Source organism: Chelonoidis abingdonii, chromosome 1, assembly GCF_003597395.2.
Source record: "Chelonoidis abingdonii isolate Lonesome George chromosome 1, CheloAbing_2.0, whole genome shotgun sequence".
NCBI classification, from domain to species: Eukaryota; Metazoa; Chordata; order Testudines; family Testudinidae; genus Chelonoidis; species Chelonoidis abingdonii.
The window spans coordinates 110,929,228-110,947,301 of record NC_133769.1 but is presented as its reverse complement, the minus strand read 5'-3'; the positions used below and the strand labels follow the sequence as shown (position 1 = coordinate 110,947,301).

General features: G+C 45.1%; 1 protein-coding gene across 2 annotated transcripts in view; it reads right to left on the bottom strand.

Moving 5' to 3' along the window:
• Positions 1-18,074, bottom strand: part of CREB3L2 (cAMP responsive element binding protein 3 like 2) — a 128,210-nt gene that overhangs the window by 20,251 nt on the left and 89,885 nt on the right. Inside the window, exons 3-6 of one of the 2 annotated variants that reach the window (XM_032783197.2) lie at positions 4,006-4,172; positions 2,162-2,249; positions 795-976; positions 105-251 (exon numbers count right to left, since the gene is read on the bottom strand). In XM_032783197.2, the coding sequence (XP_032639088.1) occupies positions 105-251; positions 795-976; positions 2,162-2,249; positions 4,006-4,172 (584 nt within the window). The remainder of the gene's footprint in view (positions 1-104; positions 252-794; positions 977-2,161; positions 2,250-4,005; positions 4,173-18,074) is intronic. The other variant, XM_032783198.2, reaches the window with a different exon arrangement.

The window sequence follows — 18,074 nt, the reverse complement described above, 5'->3', positions numbered from 1 at the left end:
TTAAAAAGTACAACAGTATTATGGACCTTTTTGTAGAACTGTTGTAGCCTTTTCGTATGAGACATATAAGGGGACCATTCAGCAGAGCTGCAGCTTAAAATTACCTTGTTCTTTATTTTCCTGCGGATTTTCTTCAGTGCTTTTTCCTCTGCCTTTGTCAGGGGCAGTTTCGTAGGAATAGGGTAGCCCTCAGCTATCAACGTCCTCTTCTCTTCCTCCGTCAAGATCAATGGACCAGTCCCCTGCAGCTTCTGCATGTACCAAAGGAATGAGGGGTGGGGAGATGCAAAGAAAACAGGAAATGCACCCAGATTAGTGGATCCTAGCACAGTTGTGCTGTAAGGCATTGGCCCCAGAAAATCTAATGCCAGCACTGGTGACCCCATTAAAATGGGGTTGTGACCCACTTTGGGGTCCGGACTCACAATTTGAGAACAGACCAGTGATGAGTACTTATGAAAATTCCACCCTAGAGTTGATCACCTGCTGCCTAAAGACAATGTGGCAAGACATCCACTGTGATGCAGGTGATTTCATGGGTCATTAATCTATTAGAGCAGAGTAGTAGCTGCAAGAAGGTATAAAGGAAAAGCTTGTTACATAAAACATCTTTTCACTTCAGACTCCAGCTCCAGATAATCAGCGGGGAAGCCAAAGCCCAACTCCTTGATTTGGAGTTTCAGTCAAAGTCTGGGAGGCTCCCCAAAAGGGATAACAACAAGCTGGAAGTACAGAAAAAGTAAAACCCCAGGTAATAATAAAAAAAATTGGGGAAAAAAGTCACCATGACTTACATGTGGTGCTGTCAGGAGAGGTGAATTGGAGAGTGCTGAAGCCATGCGCGATGTCACTTTAGCTGTGGCTTGTAATTGGACCGGGCTTGAAGGCGGGAGGGACCTGGATGGGCTTTGCCCTCCCTCGGAGTCACTGCCATGGCTGCTGGGAGGAGTTGGAGGCAGGTGTAGTGGATCCACTGCTGATGGGATGGAAGAAACAAAACAGAAGGTGTTTATCCTAATGAGAGAGCAATTGGAAGCTCCAGGAGAACCAACAAATAAAAGTAGGTTTAAAACTGGAGGCAAGTTTGCACTGAGAACAACTTGTTCTGAAGGCCCTGGAGGGAGAAAGATTCTCAAGGGGAGACTTGTAAATGTGCAGCTGCCCCAGCCTTCCAGCTGTACAGCACTTAATTAAGGGTTTGAAATGAAGTGACCTTTCCCAATGGCTCACCCCTCTAAGGAGCAGGGTTGAAAGACTCTGCTGATACATGGTACTAGGTCTGGGGATTTCTACTTCCTCCCCGAATGCACTGTGGTACAAAGTAAACTCCTCCAATATGTGATATCCCCTTCACTCATGAAGCAGTATTAATGGAGACAGCATCCAGCCAGTGCTTAAACTCTGCTAAGTCAGCAAAATATCCACCATCTCTTTTATTACTAATTCAATTCTAACTTCACTGTGTGTTAACAACAGCTATTTGTTCTTTGTTTCCAGTGGCATGCACAACAGGCACTGTATGAACTGGGAGGAAAGAGCCAGCCACTGCCCTGAAGAACTGACAGTCTAACAGCAGATTGTTTGGAGGGTTTAGTAGTTTAGTGCTACTGGAAGGCACTAAACAGATAGCCCTCATCACTGAAATGTTTTATTCATCCAGAGTAGTACAGCACAGGTAACAGCAATATAAACGTGTCCCACACAGTCCCAGCCACACTGTCGAAAGACAGGGCACTGGGCTAAATAGGCCATTGGTCTGACCCAGTATGGCTCTTCTTGCGTTCTTAAGATACAAAGTAGGAAGAGTCAGTTTCTGCTATGTTCTCCATAATTCCGAACACCTCAGTCAAGTCCCCTTAAGTTTGCCTCTTTTCCAGGTTAAGTAATCCTAGGTCTCAAGGATTCTAGTTCTAGCCACTAACTCTGCAATCAGTAATACATTACAGATGGAAGGGATTGTTTTCTTTATGAAAATTTTTTTTTATAAGTGGGTCAAAGAGGCTGGTTTCTTTAGCAGCCTGAATCAAATCCCTAGGAGACAGCAGCCTTGGTCTGGAGATTAGCAAAGACAGCTAGAAAGCCAAATAGTTCAACAGAGCACACTATGATGATTCTGCATTCTGGCTCTCAGTCCAGCAACTTGGATTGGTAATTAACAAACCTTCCTTAGAAGACAGGTTCAGAAACTGATCTACTTCATGTGGCTCCAATTTAATCTCTGGAAGAACCTTCTGGCTCAACGGTTTCATCTACAGAAGGAATTAAAAAAAATAAAATTTGAGTATAAGGAAACAAGGGAAGTTTCTCCGTAAGTGACTAGACCTCTTTCCCCCTCCTACTCCAAGATTTTTTTTTTTTTTTTTTACTGCTTCTCTAACTTATTAACCCAGATCAATGAGACCATTATCCTGAAAAACTGATGCTGGGGCTTCTCTTACTGATATAATTAGTTAAATAAGAGATTACTTCTCAGGATGACATTTCAGACTGACAGGTAATGTGCACTGCACTCAAATTACTTCTCTTGAAAACAGAGCTGGCAGTAGCATTTGCTGGACCAACATGCAAAGGCTTTGAGCAGGTTTCTGCAGAAAGAGAAGTATTCTTTTCGGTGGGAGGAGGGTTTGGCACTATTGAGAGGATGTCAGGAGAGTTACCATCTGGAAGGGGCTTCAGGGTTCTTGCCAGTACAAAATGGGATATTAAGCCTAAGTTCATTTTACGAAGTGAAGAAGGAACAGGCAAAGTAAGTTATAGGCCAGAATTGGAAAAGGACACTGAGAAAGATGGAGCCCCCAGAGCTGAGCACTGGGCTAGAGTCAGACCTGCTTTGTGAGCCTATAATTCCTGACCTGACTGAGTCAGTCATGCTCATTGGAGTAGCCAGTACAGCCAGAATCTTACTGTGCAACTTTTTGGCCCAAAGCAAAAGTAAAAAAACAAAAACAAAACAAAAACAAAACAAAAACAAAAAAAAACACAAGACCAAATAAGTTTTAAGAGTAACATATGGTCCTGGGGCCTGCTTGTGATATTGTGACATCCCAACTAGGGTAGTGGCACATGCTGGAGACTATGAATTCACACTCAAAACTACAAGATGGTTATGACAGTCTTAAATCTTTCAGCTTCCTGTGAAGTGACTTAATTTACACATGAGCACTTCTGATATGCAACCGAGCAATGAAAGTCTGGTTGTGAACATAGCCTGCCCACGCTGCAGCTGGAATGACATCACCCTGATGGATTGGACATCTTCCATCACCACAGGGACGAGAAGGGAGGAGCTGAAAGAATAGGCCTTTAAAGCAGAGTTCCGTCTAATCAATAATTCTTGTATATTATTTTCATTGACTGAAGCACATTCAAATTAAGCCCTGGTGAATGTTCTTTGGCTGTTGAACCTGTGGTCACAAACATATCAGATATGCTCCTTACTAGGCTTGCTGGGCTGGAGGCAGCAGCAGCAGTCCAAAGTGTTGTAAAAGCTGAATACATTAAAAACCCATGTAAGCGGCACAGCAGACCTTACAGTGGTATGGAAGTTCTCATTACAAGCGCTAGCCACCCCACACAGGTGCTCTCATTTGGGTTAGGGTGAGTTTGCACAACCTTGAGGCAAAATCATTGTGGATAACGGAAGATGTGCATCTTGCCACAGATTCCACGGGGTTAACTGGTTAGCAATTCTAAGTGGGACTGATTCCTCAGATACTAAGTGTTCTAGAGATGTGTGAATCCCAGACTTTGACCCTGTTCAGAAGAGGCTGTAAGTATAGAAAAGCAAATGATGCAGCCAGCAGCTAATAGTACCAGAGGCTGAATTATACAGACACATCATTTTAAAAATGAGCACTCAACATTGCTGGAGACAAGCAAACAAGACACACATTGCATGTCTGGAATTCTTAAACCTTCACACCAGAAAGACTACACTGCAATGCAAAGCTTTATGGGAACCTGCATCTATCTGGACAGGCAGGAGAATAGAAAATATGCAAGTACCATGGCATCAGATTGCAGCTGGGGTTCTTCGCCTTCCAGGGGTACAGATGTGATGGTGAGACTGACAGAGGGGGTAAGGCCTGGCGCCTCACACAGCACAGGTTCAGTTTTTATTGTTGCTGAAGTCAATTCTGCGCCCAGACACCATTCCTCATTCTCCAGGTCAGCTGGCGGGGAAAGAAAGTGAACAGCACACATTTAGATCAGAGATAGAACATAAAAACAAAATCAAAAATAAAATCAGCTCCACCTTGTCCCCAACAAAAGAAAACCAGAAAAGGCGGCATTTAGTTCATTGTTATTAACAGAACCCCATACCTATTTTCAACTTATTGTTCCATGCAGACAACTGAGTCATTTCATAACTGTAACCTAACCTTAGCCCTAGGATATGGGGATAAGTGGTGAGATGAGAGAGAGGGTAATCACCACCGTATATTGCTGAAGGCTGCTAACACATGGAGGAACAAGACTAAACAAGCTATCAGATAAAGCAGCCCAAGAGTAGCATTCTACACAGGCTAATGTCAGTTTTGATCCTTCTCAGTGCCTGCATCTGGGCAGCCTTTTGCTCACTCTTGTGCTTGTTGTCATTACACAACTGCAGAGACTGAATGACACTTTTAGGAACCAAGAGGCTTTTGCGCTTCCAAAATTAAATTTCTCCCCCCCAGTGTTTTATTTAATTAGCATAACAGGAGATAATAGCTTTAATGACTTCATAGAAGTGTTGGTGACATCGTGATTATCTCAGCTTCCTCCCCAGAGCAGCTGGAAGTCACAGCATAAGACATGCACTTTGACTGGCAGCAATTAAATGTACATCATGTGTTGGCAGAGCTATAACAATGCCCAGTTTATGGAAAGTTCGGCCATCAAGGGAAACTCAATGGTATTTAACTGGCCAAGCTGGATTCTTTGCACTGAGGGCCAGGATTTGGTGGGGGTGGCAGTATCTCTACAGACTCTCCAGTAACACACTGGTCAATGCATGTGGTGAATCAGACCACTTGGGGAGAGAGCCATGCTCTGATTGCCTTGGCCTGGGTCTAAAGGACAAGTTAGCCTGCTCTAAAGTCAAGAGGGTAAGGGTGAGAAGTCAGGAGGATTCCCACTTTTAACACAAGCCCATCAAGAGCCCAAAACACCGCGCTTTTATCACCACATATCTATGAATTCTGATCATTGCATCCTGCCCAAAGTAGTTACCACTGTTGTTCAGTTGTGTAAGCTATTCATCCCCCCCATGCCATGTTTTTGGTTCAGAGTGGCTGTGTTTCAGTGGTGGGATAACAGTACTTGTGAGAGGCATGGTAGCAGCTAAATCAGCAAGTTAAAAACTGAGCTGGGTAGTATGGATATCTATCCAAGCAAAGGATTTTGCTCTTTCTGCTGCTTCCCTATCCTGACCCCACACACACACACACACACACACACACACACACACACACACACACACACACACACACACACACGGAAAAGCAAAAAGCCTTTAAATGCCTATATCTTGATGCGCCATGGAAGCTCAGTTTGTAATGGACTGTTTTATAGCTAGGACCCTACCAAACTCATGGCCATGGAAAATGCATCATGGACCATGAAATCTGGTCTTTTGTGTGCTTTTACTTTATATTATACAGATTTTATGAGGGAGTCCAACATTTCTCAAATTGGAGGTCCTGACCCAAAAGGGAGTTGCAAGGGTGTTGCAAGGTTATTTGTGGGGTTAGGGGGTTGCGGTATAACCACCCTTACTTCTGCACTGCTGCCTTCAGAACTGGGCGGCCAGAGAGTGGCGACTGCTGACTCAGGGCCCAGCTCTGCAGGCAGCAACGCAGAAGCAAGGGTGGCAATATCATACCATGCCATGCCATCCTTTCTTCTGCACTGCTGCTGGAGATGGCTCTGCCTTCAGAGTTGGGCTCCCAGCCAGCAGCCACTGCTGTCCAGCTGCCCAGCTCTGAAAGCAGCGCTGCTGCCAGCAGATGCACAGGATTAAGGGTAGCAGTACCGCAGTCCACCCTACAATAACTTTGTGACCCCTCCCTCCCAACCACAACTTCTTTTTGGGTCAGGGCACCTACAATTACAACACTCTAAAATTTCAGATTTAAATAACTGAAATCATGAAATTTACAATTTTTAATTCCTATTCCCGTGAAATTGACTAAAATGGACTGTGAATTTGGAAGGGCTCTATTTATAGCATGCCACTCACAAGCACTGCGAAGGCAGTATCACTCCACCTGGGACCGAAACACAGCCTTTCTGAGCTAGAATCATGCAATACAACAGTGACAAACAGCTTATACAGCTGAACTGGGGAGGACGGAGAAGGAGAATATTGACACATTACAGCCTATATGATTTTATAAAAATATGCTAATGACTGAATATAATGTAACTGAAATATGCTTTATGCAAAAGGTCTCTTGTAAGGTATCATTACAAAGCTTATAATCTGAGTGTGATCATCCTATTTGTATAAATGTAACACTCTTGTATCTGAAACTAGAAATATGAAATATAACTCTAAGGGCCTATTGTAATTATGCAAAGTGTGCGCCACTAATGGTGGTTTGGAATCTTGATGACTCCCATTAACTGGGGCAATTAACTGGATGGCTCTGTTTGCAGGCAGGCCTTCCTGTAAGTCAGGCTGGGAGGAATGAAGGCTTGAAGTGACATGTGATCATGTCACCTAAACTGGAATCCATCTGGAAACTGGAATCTAGTGTCTTTCCATTGAGAAGGAGAGGGTGGGAACCCACAGAGGGACAAAAGGATTCCCGCCTTATGCAAAAGATATATAAAGGGGTGGAACAGAACTTAGGAGATGTCTATACTACCTGCAAGATCGGCGGGTAGTGTTCGATGCATCAGGGATCAATTTAGCAAGTCTCATCTGGATGCGATAAATCCATCCCCAAATCAATACCCGTACTCCACCTCGACAGGAGGAGTAAGTGTAGTCGACAGGGGAGCCACGGCGGTCAACTCGCCGCTGTGAGGACGGCTGGGTAAGTCGAACTAAGATACTTCAACGTCAGCTACATGAACAGCATAGCTGAAGTTGCTTATCTTAGTTCGAACCCCCCCGCTAGTGTAGCCCAGACCAAAGGGAGGAGAGAACCCAGAATGAAGAACACCCTACCTACCACCTGAGCTGGAACAAGAGCTGTATCAGGGGAAAGAATTGTGCCCAGGCCTGGAAGATGTCCTGTCTGAGGAAAAAACTTACTGAAGCATCTCTGAGGATGAGATTATCTGTATTCAGTTTGCTTAGAAACAGATTTGCGCATTTCATTTTATTTTGCTTGGTGACTTACTTTGTTTTGTCTGTTACTACTTGGAACCACTTAAATCCTACTTTCTGTATTTAATAAAATCACTTTTTACTTATTAATTAACTCAGTATGTATTAATACCTGGGGGAGCAAACAACTGTGCATCTCTCTATCAGTGTTATAGAGGGCAAACAATTTATGAGTTTACCCTGTATAAGCGTTATACAGGGTAAAACGGATTTATTTGGGTTTAGACCCCATTGGGAGTTGGGCAGCCAAGTGTTAAAGACAAGCACACTTCTGTGAGCTGCTTTCAGGTAAACCTGCAGCTTTGGGGCAAGTAATTCAGACTCCGGGTCTTTGTTGGAGCAGACGGAAGTGTCTGGCTCAGCAAGACAGGGTGCTGGAGTCCTGGGCTGGCAAGGAAAACAGGAGCAGAGGTAGGCTTGGCGCATCAGTTGGCAGCTCCCAGGGGGGCTTCTGTGATCCAACCCGTAACAAATATATTTAGGCAGAACAAAGTTATTGGAGTTCAGGCGCAAACGTGCAGCCTCCATCTTCATTTTGCCTGCTGGTATCAAGACTGTACATAATGTTGCTGGCAGGAGGAGGGAAGGAAGGAGAGAGACAATGTACAGTTTTGATACTAGTTATTACTTTGTGGTGTAACCTAACTTACTCTGCTGGCAAAAAGATGTAATTTGAACAGACACACTGAGGGGGTTAAAAATGAAAACCTATATCCTGTAATCAGAAACTTCAAACAGCCACCCCAGCTCTGCCAGGGAGAATAACTGTATAGCGAGCGCTAAGACTTTTTTTTTTTTTTTTTTTTAAATGTCTATGCCTGAAGTCTTCTGAACAGCTTAAAATATAAACATACATTTAGAGACAAAGGCAATACTGCCGAAATTTCAACTCAGGATAAAGGACATCGTGATCTCTCAGCCCTCCCCCCACGCCCACTGCCTTCCCTGCCACAATGAAAATTTGCATTGTACTGAAATGGAGTTCCTTTCAGTTTACTGTGTGTGGATTATTTAGATTTTTAAAACAATATTCTCTGCTTTGTCTGGACAGTAAATATCCTGTGGCACTCTTCACCAAAGCAAATCTTTTCTTATGAACTCTGCCAAAATGTTCCCTCCCCTCAGCTGTTGTGCAACTATTCTGTGCATTAGTTCATTACTTCTCTTCTCCCCAGAGGTGGCCACATTTTAATGGTGCTGTAGTCTGTAAGACACTTAAGGATCCTTTGGGAGGAAAAGCACTCTGTTAATTTACATTCATAATGAACTGAAGAAGCAGCCTTGAGAGTTCTCCTGAGACACAGGACATAACACAAACAGGAGGCCCTGCCCTCTAGGCTGTACTTGGTGATTACTAACAGTTCTAATCACTGATTTCACAAGGGCCTGGCTGCCATGACAAAAAGAGAGACATTTATCATTCTTAAAAATAGTCATTTTGCTGCACTGGAATCTCCAGAGGCCTCAGTAACAGCCACGTAGTTCTGTAGAAGTTATTTGGAATTATTCTAGACCTGAAAAGCCAGTTTAACCAATCAAATCTCATCAAGGCAGAGAGAGTTTAGCATTGACATACTATATTTAACCAGGAAATTATTATAAGGAACTTCATCTGGCTCTTTCTTGACAATCATCTCGTATATACACGAGGAACAATCTCAATCCATTCAATCAACTCTTTGAAAGTGTGCAACTGAAAAATGTACCCACCACCAGAAAGCTACAGGTATTCCCTTCCCCTGTCCCCCACCACTCCAGAGCAGAGTGCACCTTAAAACATTTCATTGTCATCTTTGCTACCAAATCTCTTCCTAAGGCTTCCAAACCCTGGCTCCAGAAGACAGTGTTATACTGAGAGTACTGCCGTTGGCTGCCAGAACTCTCGCGAGCTAGCAGTGTTCACTGAAACACCAGAGTTCCATTATGCCTCAGCTTCATCAAGGATTCCAACAAAGGGCCTTCATTGGATCCTTCCAACCCACCACGGATTAATACTGAGCAGTAATGAACCTATGTGCACATTATATATCCTAGTCTAACTTTTTTCTTCTGGAGACTTGATTTTACACATGGATTTAAAATCATTACTAAAGCCATGTAATTTTTAACTTAGCCTCTGGCAGACATTTGTCCATTTTTTAAAACCACCACCCACTGTCTCTCAACAGGTAGTTTGAAGCATCGCTGTTCAGACATTAGGTGCATTGGCAGAGGTAGGTGGGGGCCCTACCACTGGAACAGCACAATGGCGCTAAAAGGCCAGACAGATATGTTTGCAGAGCTGTATGCTGCTTGTTACTTGCCTGAATACTACAATCCCCTCATTTTCATAATCCTCAACATTCAAATGTATTGTCCCTTAAAAAAAAAAGAAAAGAAATAATGGAGGCTGATGACATCTGACAAGTGAAGCTGCAGCCTGAGTGCCAGCTTAGAACAGAAGGTGAAGCTCATACTGCAGCAGACTCAAAGCTTTATAAGCAAAACACCCACCCCCATCTCCATGGAAAGAAAATGAGAACCCACTCCACAGTGAACCAAACAGTGCCCTTTACTCTGTAAAGAGCTCATGCCTGTTTAAAAGCCCTCACATGTTCCTGAAGGCATCACACATAGCAAAGTACAATGTACTAACTCAGTGGTCTGACTTACACTCTTTTCCAGTTTCTGAAAGGTAGCTGGCCCCTGTCTCTATGAGTAACTGTTTCCTTGTGCTCCCTGTCTGTCCCCCACCTCACAGGCCCTTGTCGCTCAGCATTACTCCTGCTACCCCCACTCAGCACACGCAGAGGCAGACACAAGCCTCGTTTATTAAGTCTGTAATGTTAGATGCCAATCCCACCTCTCTCTACCCCACCCCCATCAGGTGAGAGGCTGCATTCATCTACAAATAGTTTCTTTTACAGACTTCCAGATGGTCTCCCCACCCACTTCCCACCCTCCCACTGCTACCACCAAAGATAATGAAACCAAAGCCACTGAAGCAGTCCTGACAAAGGAGGCACTGTCTGGTAAACACTGGGGTACTTCTCAGACTGGCAAATTAACTAGAGAAGCTGGGGGGGAAGGGACAGAAGTACAGTGATCACATTACAGCTGGGGTAGGCAGACTGCAGGTCAAATCCGGACCACCAGATGCCTTGAACGGAGCCCAAAATATTTTTATTTACTTATTTTCTTCTTCTCTGAAGTCCTGACCTTGACTATACCTTGATCAAGAAATTTGGACCATGTCAAGAAATAATTGATTATCCCTGCACTACAGAATTACGGTTGCCAACTGTCTAATCACACAAACTCAAACACCCTTGCCCCACCCCTTCCCCGAGGCCCTGCCCCATTCACTCCATCTCCTCCTCCCTCACTTTTACCACGCTGGGGCCAGGGGTCGGGGTGCAGGAGGCGGTGTGGGCTCTGGGTTGGTGCCGAAGGGTTCGGAGTGTGGAAGAGGGCTCGAGGCTGAGCCTGGGGCAGGCAGTGTGGGTGTGGGGTGCAAGCTCTGGAAGGGATTTTGAGTGCAGGAGGGGGCTTTGGGGTGCAGGAGGGGGTGACGGCTCCAAGCTGGGGTAGGAGGTTGGAGTGCAGGAGGGGGTCTGGGGTGCAGGCTCTGGCCAGGAGGTGCTTACCTCAGCGAGCTCCTGGTCAGTGGTACAGCAGAGCTAAAGCAGGCTCCCTGCCTGCCCTGGCCCAGTGCTGCTCCCAGAAGTGGCTGGCATGTCTCTGCAGCCCTGGAGGGGCAGGAGGCTCTACGTACTGCCTGTGCCCACAAGCTCCGCCCCTGCAGCTCCCATTGGCCACAGTTCCCCATGGAGGGTCTGCAGTGCGGCACACCCCGCTGCCCAGGAGCCCAGCTGGGAGCCACTTCCCACCTGGCTGAGGTCTCAGGGAAGAGAGGAGGAATGGGGGCGGGAGCAGAGCACATGGGGAAAAGTGGACAGGCCAGTCCACTTTCAAAAGGTGGGAGGGCCCTGGGCCCCCAACACCCCGTATTCAGTGCAGCCCGGAGGGAGGCTGCATTCCAGCTCCCAGCCCTGAACCCCCTCACAGAGCCAGCACTCCATACTCCCTCCTTGCACCCCAACCCTCTATCCCAGCCCAGTGAAAGTGAGCGAGGGTGGAGGAGAGTAAGCGATGGAGAGCGAGGGGAGGGGAGAAATGGAGTGAGCGGGGCAGGGCTTTGGGGAAGGGACGGGGCCTCAGGAAAGGGGCAGGGTAGCTCCTGGGTTGCCCTTAAATTTAAAAAGTGATCTTGGTCATAAAAAAAGGTTGGAGGCCACTGATCTAGGACCATTAAAGCACTGCACCACTGTTCCCTCTCCATCTCTGAGAAGTGAGCACTGAAGCATTTATTGTGGAGAGTTGGAGTGGGAAAGGATTACATGCACTTTTCAAAAAAGGTCAATGTTGGAGGCAACCAGCCTTGATGCCTTGACAGCATCCTTTGCAAAATGAGCTATGGGGAACTTCTTTTCACAAACAACATTTTGCTCTGAATTAATGGGAATGGTCCAGGTGTAGGTCAGTGAAGAATTTGCCCCATTTTATGCAGCCTCCATTTTATTAATTCAGTATTTAAGGCAAACCGCTGACAACATATGGGACAGGACCCTGTTTGTATGAGGCATATGAAGATTAACTGGAGCTTTGATTTTGCAAGTGTCTCCACATTGTCTTGTTTGTTTGGTTTTGGTTTGTTAGTTTTTAAAAGAGCCCATTAGAGAATAACACTGCCTTGGCAAACACAGGATGGGTATTATTTTGGGGCAACCCAACTTCTGCGCCTCAAGCTATAAAATTGCAAGATGGTTTTTGCCACAAATGCCAAGTCTCGCTTTTAGAAAAGGCAAGTTGCTTCAAGTCCAGGAGCAACCACAAAGCATTCCTGGGTACAGCAGCACAGGGAAGAAGGCAGGTGTGCACCAAGGATAATCTCAGATGCACGGCCCTTCAGGGATAAGGGGAAGGAACGTACAGCCACCTGGCCACAGTTTATCAAATGAACAGCTAGTTAGCTGATCACAGTGCTGCTGACCCTTCTCCCTTCACACACCCCCAGGAGGCTCCCAAGGCAGAGTCTGCCAACAAAGTATTTCATTTTCCTCAGCGGTCATAAAACTCCAGCAAGACATAGAAGCCTCAACCTCCAGATTCCTGCTGTTCGCTGCTCTCTTTTAGTATGGCTATTTGTATTACATTAGCACCCAAAGGTCCCAGTGAAGATCAGAACCCCATTGTAGTAGGTGCTGTATGTAGCAAACATGGTAAGAGACAGCATCTGCCCCGAAGGGGTTCACAATCGAAACAAACCAGATAGACAAAGATTTGCCCACTGCTGGAATAGAACCCAGGTCTTTCCTATCTCCTAGTCTGCTGCACTATTCACTGGTCCATGGTGCCTCTGTTGTGTTTCTATCTCCTACTACTTTTTGGGAAGGAGTGGGAGGAAATATTTCCCCCTGTCTAGCTGTAGTAGCAAATAAGGCATTTTCTTGAGGTTTAAAACTTTCAAAAGGGGACCTAACTCCCCAGAAGATTTTAATATGCTGTGAGAGCCTCTATCCGCATGCCCCACACAGGAATGTCTTGTGCTTAGAAATTATTCAGAATCCTACTTTCATGGGAAGCCTCTGCAACTGTTCCCCAAACCCAGGGCTCGTGGCTAAGTTGAAATAAACTGTAATGCAGGAAATTAACTCTTTGGCATAAGCTCATCGACTCCTGAAGCACAGTTTCTATTTTCATGCTACTGTCTACATATCTCCCCAGGCATATATGTGCTCTGTCTAAGTGGAATGCAGCCAATTTTTATGCTTTGATCCTTATTCACCAACTTAGAAAAGCAACAGAATATAGTCAACAAAGGGTAAGTAAATGGTTCACAGATCTACTTTTTTTTTTTTTTTAAACACACAGATTCGCCCTGAAGATGGTCAACGTAGTTTACAAATTTTATGCAGAATTTAATGTCATAATAGAGTCTGAAAATTCCAACAGACACCAGGCATCCCTTGTACATATGCTGCAAAATAGCTACGCTATCCATTGCACCCACATTACCAGACATTTTTGGTTTGAAGCTTTCAAACAACATGCAGTTTTGTAGATAACCTACAAATATACTGTCATAAGTAAATAGGTAAGGTAAGGGTTAAGTTTCTTTTACCTGGAAAGGGTAACCAAACACCTGACCAGAGGACCAATCAGAGAACTGGTTTGTTTAAAGTCAGGGGCAGGAATTTGTATACTCGGGGTCTTTGTTGTTTTCTCGGCTATGAGTAAACACAGGTCGTCTATCTCCCTCTTATCTCAAAGTTTCTCCTAAAGTCTGTAAGTACAAAGGAAAGCAAAGTAATTCGGCTATGAAGAGCTTTGTGTTGTATGTACAGAGTGGATTCTCTGTTCTTTTTGCTTCCTCGGCGGTGAGGAAAGCTTTCTCTAACTCCATCTTATCTCAAAAGTTTCTCCTAAAACATCTGTGAGTACAAAGGAAGGCAAAGTAATTTCGGCTATGATGAGCTTTGTGTGTATTTACATGTATGTTGTATTGTTGACTGTTTAACGGGCTATCTTTTAAATCAGACTGTTTATTCTATCTTCTTATAAGCAAGAGCCTGTATTGAGTTTCTTAATGCAAAGATTGTGGTTTTATTTCTTTTTTTTCTATAAAGTTTCTTTTATAAACTTGTGGAAGTTTCTTTCTAGTGAGCAAGAGGGGGAGGGAAAAGCCCAACTCTCGTGTCTCACCTTCCTATTGTCCCAGGGCGGGAAAGGCTGCAGGACGAAGGGGAGGGGGAATCTCTTGTGTGAGCTGACTAGGTGAATGCCTAGCCTCGGGGAGCTAGATTGCTCTCCGGTTGTATTCAAGGAGTGAAGTATAGCATTGCACGGCTAACAGGAAAGGGGGGAAGCTGGGAGAGGAAAGAGAGAAGAGAGAGAGAGAGAGACCCAGGGTCTGGTCTTGGGCCCCAAAGGAAGGGTTGGGGACACCAGAGAGAGAAAGGGGGGTCAGGCCTATAATTCCTGATCTGTGGCAGCGAGAATATCCAAGCTGGTAGTGAGCTTGGGGGAGTTTCAGGTAGCCCAGATTTGGACGCTAAAGTCCAGGTTTGGGACAGGAGACTATTACCACATGGTGGGAGCGGTGGATATCCAAGCTGGTAGTGAGCTTGGGGAGTTTCAGGTACAAAGTAAGCTGCTAAGAGCAAGTAGAAAAAAAATTTCTCTCTAGCACTTTAAAACCACCCCTTTTCTCACTGCTAATCCCTAGCAGGAAAAAAAGAAAAATAATGTAGCTTGTCTTCTGGATTCTTATATCCCACCACTGCCACCATAGGTAATAGTCTCCTGTCCAAACCTGGACTTTAGCGTCCAAAATCTGGGGCTTACCTGAAACTCCCCCAAGCTCACTACCAGCTTGGATATTCTCGCTGCCACCAGGATCAGGAATTATAGGCCTGACCCCCCTTTTCTCCTCTCTGGGTCCCAACCCTTCCTTTGGGGACCCCAAGACCCAGACCCCTGGGTCTTCTCCTCTCTCTCTCTCTTCTCTCTCTTTCCTCTCCCAGCTTCCCCTTTCTGGTTAGCCGGTGCAATGCTATACTTCACTCCTTGAATACAACCGGAGAGGCAATCTAGCTCCCCGAGGCTAGGCATTCACCTAGTCAGCTCACACAAGAGATTCCCCTCCCCTTCGTCCTGAGCCTCCCCCTGGGACAATAGGAAGGTGACACAGAGTTTGGGCTTTCCCTCTCCCCCTCCCTCCTGTCGCTCATCCTAGGAAAAGAACTTCACAAGGTTAAAAAGAAAACTTTATAGAAAAAAAGAAAGAAATATAAAACCACATCTTGCATTAGAAACTCAATACAGCTCTTGCTTAAAGAAGATTGAATAAACAGTCTGATTTAAAAGATAGCCGATTAAACCCAGTCCAACAAATCAACATACATGTAATACAACACAAAGCTCATCATAGCCGAATTACTTTGCTTCCTTTGTACTCACAGATGTTTAGGAGAAACTTTGAGATAAGATGGAGTTAGGAGAAAGCTTGTCCCTCACCGCCGAGGAAGCAAAAAGACACAGCAATCCACATCTGTACATACAACACAAAGCTCTTCATAGCCGAATTACTTTGCTTTCCTTTGTAACTTACAGACTTTTAGGAGAAACTTTGAGATATAGAGGGAGATAGACGGAAACTGTGTTACTCATAGCCGAGAAAACAACAAAGACCCCGAGTATACAAATTCCCGCCCTGACTTTAAACAAACCAGTTCTCTGATTGGTCCTCTGGTCAGGTGTTTGGTTACCCTTTCCAGGTAAAAGAAACTTAACCCTTACCTTACCTATTTACTTATGACATATACAGAAAAGGTTTTGGAAAGAAATTAACAATATATTTTGCATACATTGAACTTTAAAAGAATTATGAACTAGGAAAATGCAGTGTTAAATAAGGCCCTGATCCTGAAAATAGTTAAACCTATACTTAACTTTACTCATGTGAAGTCAATGGGACTACTTACAGAAGTGAAATGAAGTATGTCCTTAAGTGCTTGCAGCAGTGGGAGGTTATTTAAAACTTAGTACTTCTTTAAGATATAGCCATATAAATTATAGTTGTAGGTCTTAATTTTGGGTTCTATTTCTGGGTTCTGCCACTGGCCTGCTAAATAACTTTGGGCAAGTCACTTCATTGCTCAGTATTCCCCATCTGTAAAATGAGGATAATAATATTGACTTCCTTTGTAAAACTCTTTGAGAGCTATGGATGAAACCCATTATACAAGAGCTAGGTATTATATCATTACTACTCCCTATGAGAGACATTTCTGATATATCCACTTGATCTGCGTAATCTGTTCATAGAACAACAACTTTTGGATTCATACCTTAGGCTCTAAAGCAAGAGGTCTGAGCTCAGTTTGGTTCGGTCCCCCTTTGGAGATCACAGAGGTAAACCTAGTGGTCCTGAACGGACACACACAATGAAGCAGAAACCTCTGTAAGTCCCTGCCTGTGTTCTACATGTACTAGGACCCTGCCTCAAACTGGAGAGGCCAATCACCCATGGTTCTTTGATAGCCTGACAGAGGGATTCCCTCCAGCAGAAATTCAATATAAACTCCACTACCCTCTCCCCAAGTGCGTGGGCAGAGGGGGCTTCCTCTTCTTCATTCCATCACTATTCAGAGAGTTTGTCACCTGCTGCTAGGACAGCAACACCATTTCCAGTGAAATTAAATTAGAATCTCTGTTACTAGGGAAACCACCTTCAATTTCCAAGGATATTTTAAAAAGGCAACTTTATCCTTTAGGAAATTGGATGTGGGGAATGAAAAAAAACCACCTCTACATCGCTGCTTAACCTCTCCACCTCCACCACCCCCACCATGCTTTTTATGCAGGTGTCCTCCCATGGAGCAGCTACATTATATTTAGTGATTCACCAGAGCCATGATTCATCATAATGCTGGGGCCTTTAGCGAGGGATTTAACAGTCACCTGCCCACTCCCAATTCAAGTAAAAATAATACATAAGTGGTAACGGAATGCTAAGATCTGCTAGAATTACATAATTAAAATACATTAAGTTAAAAACAACTAAATAAAAAAGAAACTCAGGAAGTTAGTTTACAGCCAAATATATATCAGAACATTTACCGTATATAGTCATTCATAAGCCAAGTTTTGTTTTGTTTTGTTTTTTTAGTAAAAAAGAGAAGCCTCAGAGAAAGGGGTCAGCTTATGAATGGGTATGGAGATGGGGAGAGGTGGGACACAGCTCCTGCCCTCCCCCCCCAACCCAACACAGGGCACAAGGAGAGGCAGCACAGCCAGCAGAACCAGAAGGGAAGAGGTAGGGCCAGAGTTTCTCCGCTTCTGGCAGCGCTGTGCTCTCCCGAACCGCCGAAGCAGCTGCAGCTCTGGGGCTGGCAGGCTGTGACCATGCCACTCAGCCTGCTGGAGCAGCTCTAGCCAGGGAAGAGACATCCTCCGCTGGCCCGTCCCAGGTAAGGTGGAAAGGGATGAGATGGGATGGCGAGAGTGTAGGAAGGTCCCGGGTTGGGGGGGGTCCATGTGGGGGTGGTCACAGGGGTTACTCCCCTGACCCCCAGCTTCTTCCCCCCAAAATTTCCTCACCAGTTGCTGTCCTGGCCCATTAGGGTAAGCGGCTGGCAGGCTGGGACATTTTGTTTACTTAGGTTTACCTCCATGCCTGCGGACACTCGAGGTAAACCAACCATCCTGGCCCACCAGCAGTTTATCCTGATGGGCCGGGAGCCACTGTTTGCCGCCCCCTGAATTATAGGGTCGGCTTATGAATGGGACATAAAAATTTGCTATTACTTCTTATCCATCTTGGGGGTGAAGGTCGGCTTATAAACGAACCGGCTTATGATTGAGTATATATGGTAATTTAATAAGAAGCCTTGGCAAAGTAATGGGTGGCAAGGCATGTGCTATAGAATTGTTACTTGTGGTGCAATGACTGCAACTGGTAGTTATTGCTTCCCTTTGAAAGTACATACGATACGTTCACTTAAGCTACATCTACACTGATCATCACTGATAGCGGCATGCAGGCAGGGCCGGTGCAAGGATGTTTCGCGCCCTAGGCAAAACTTCCACCTTACTCGCCCCCTCCCATGCCCCTGCCCTGAGGCACCCCCCCTCTGTCCTTAGGCACCCTCCTTGCGGCAGCTCCCCACCCCCAACCCTGAGGCACCCCCCCCCAGCTCACCCCTGCTCC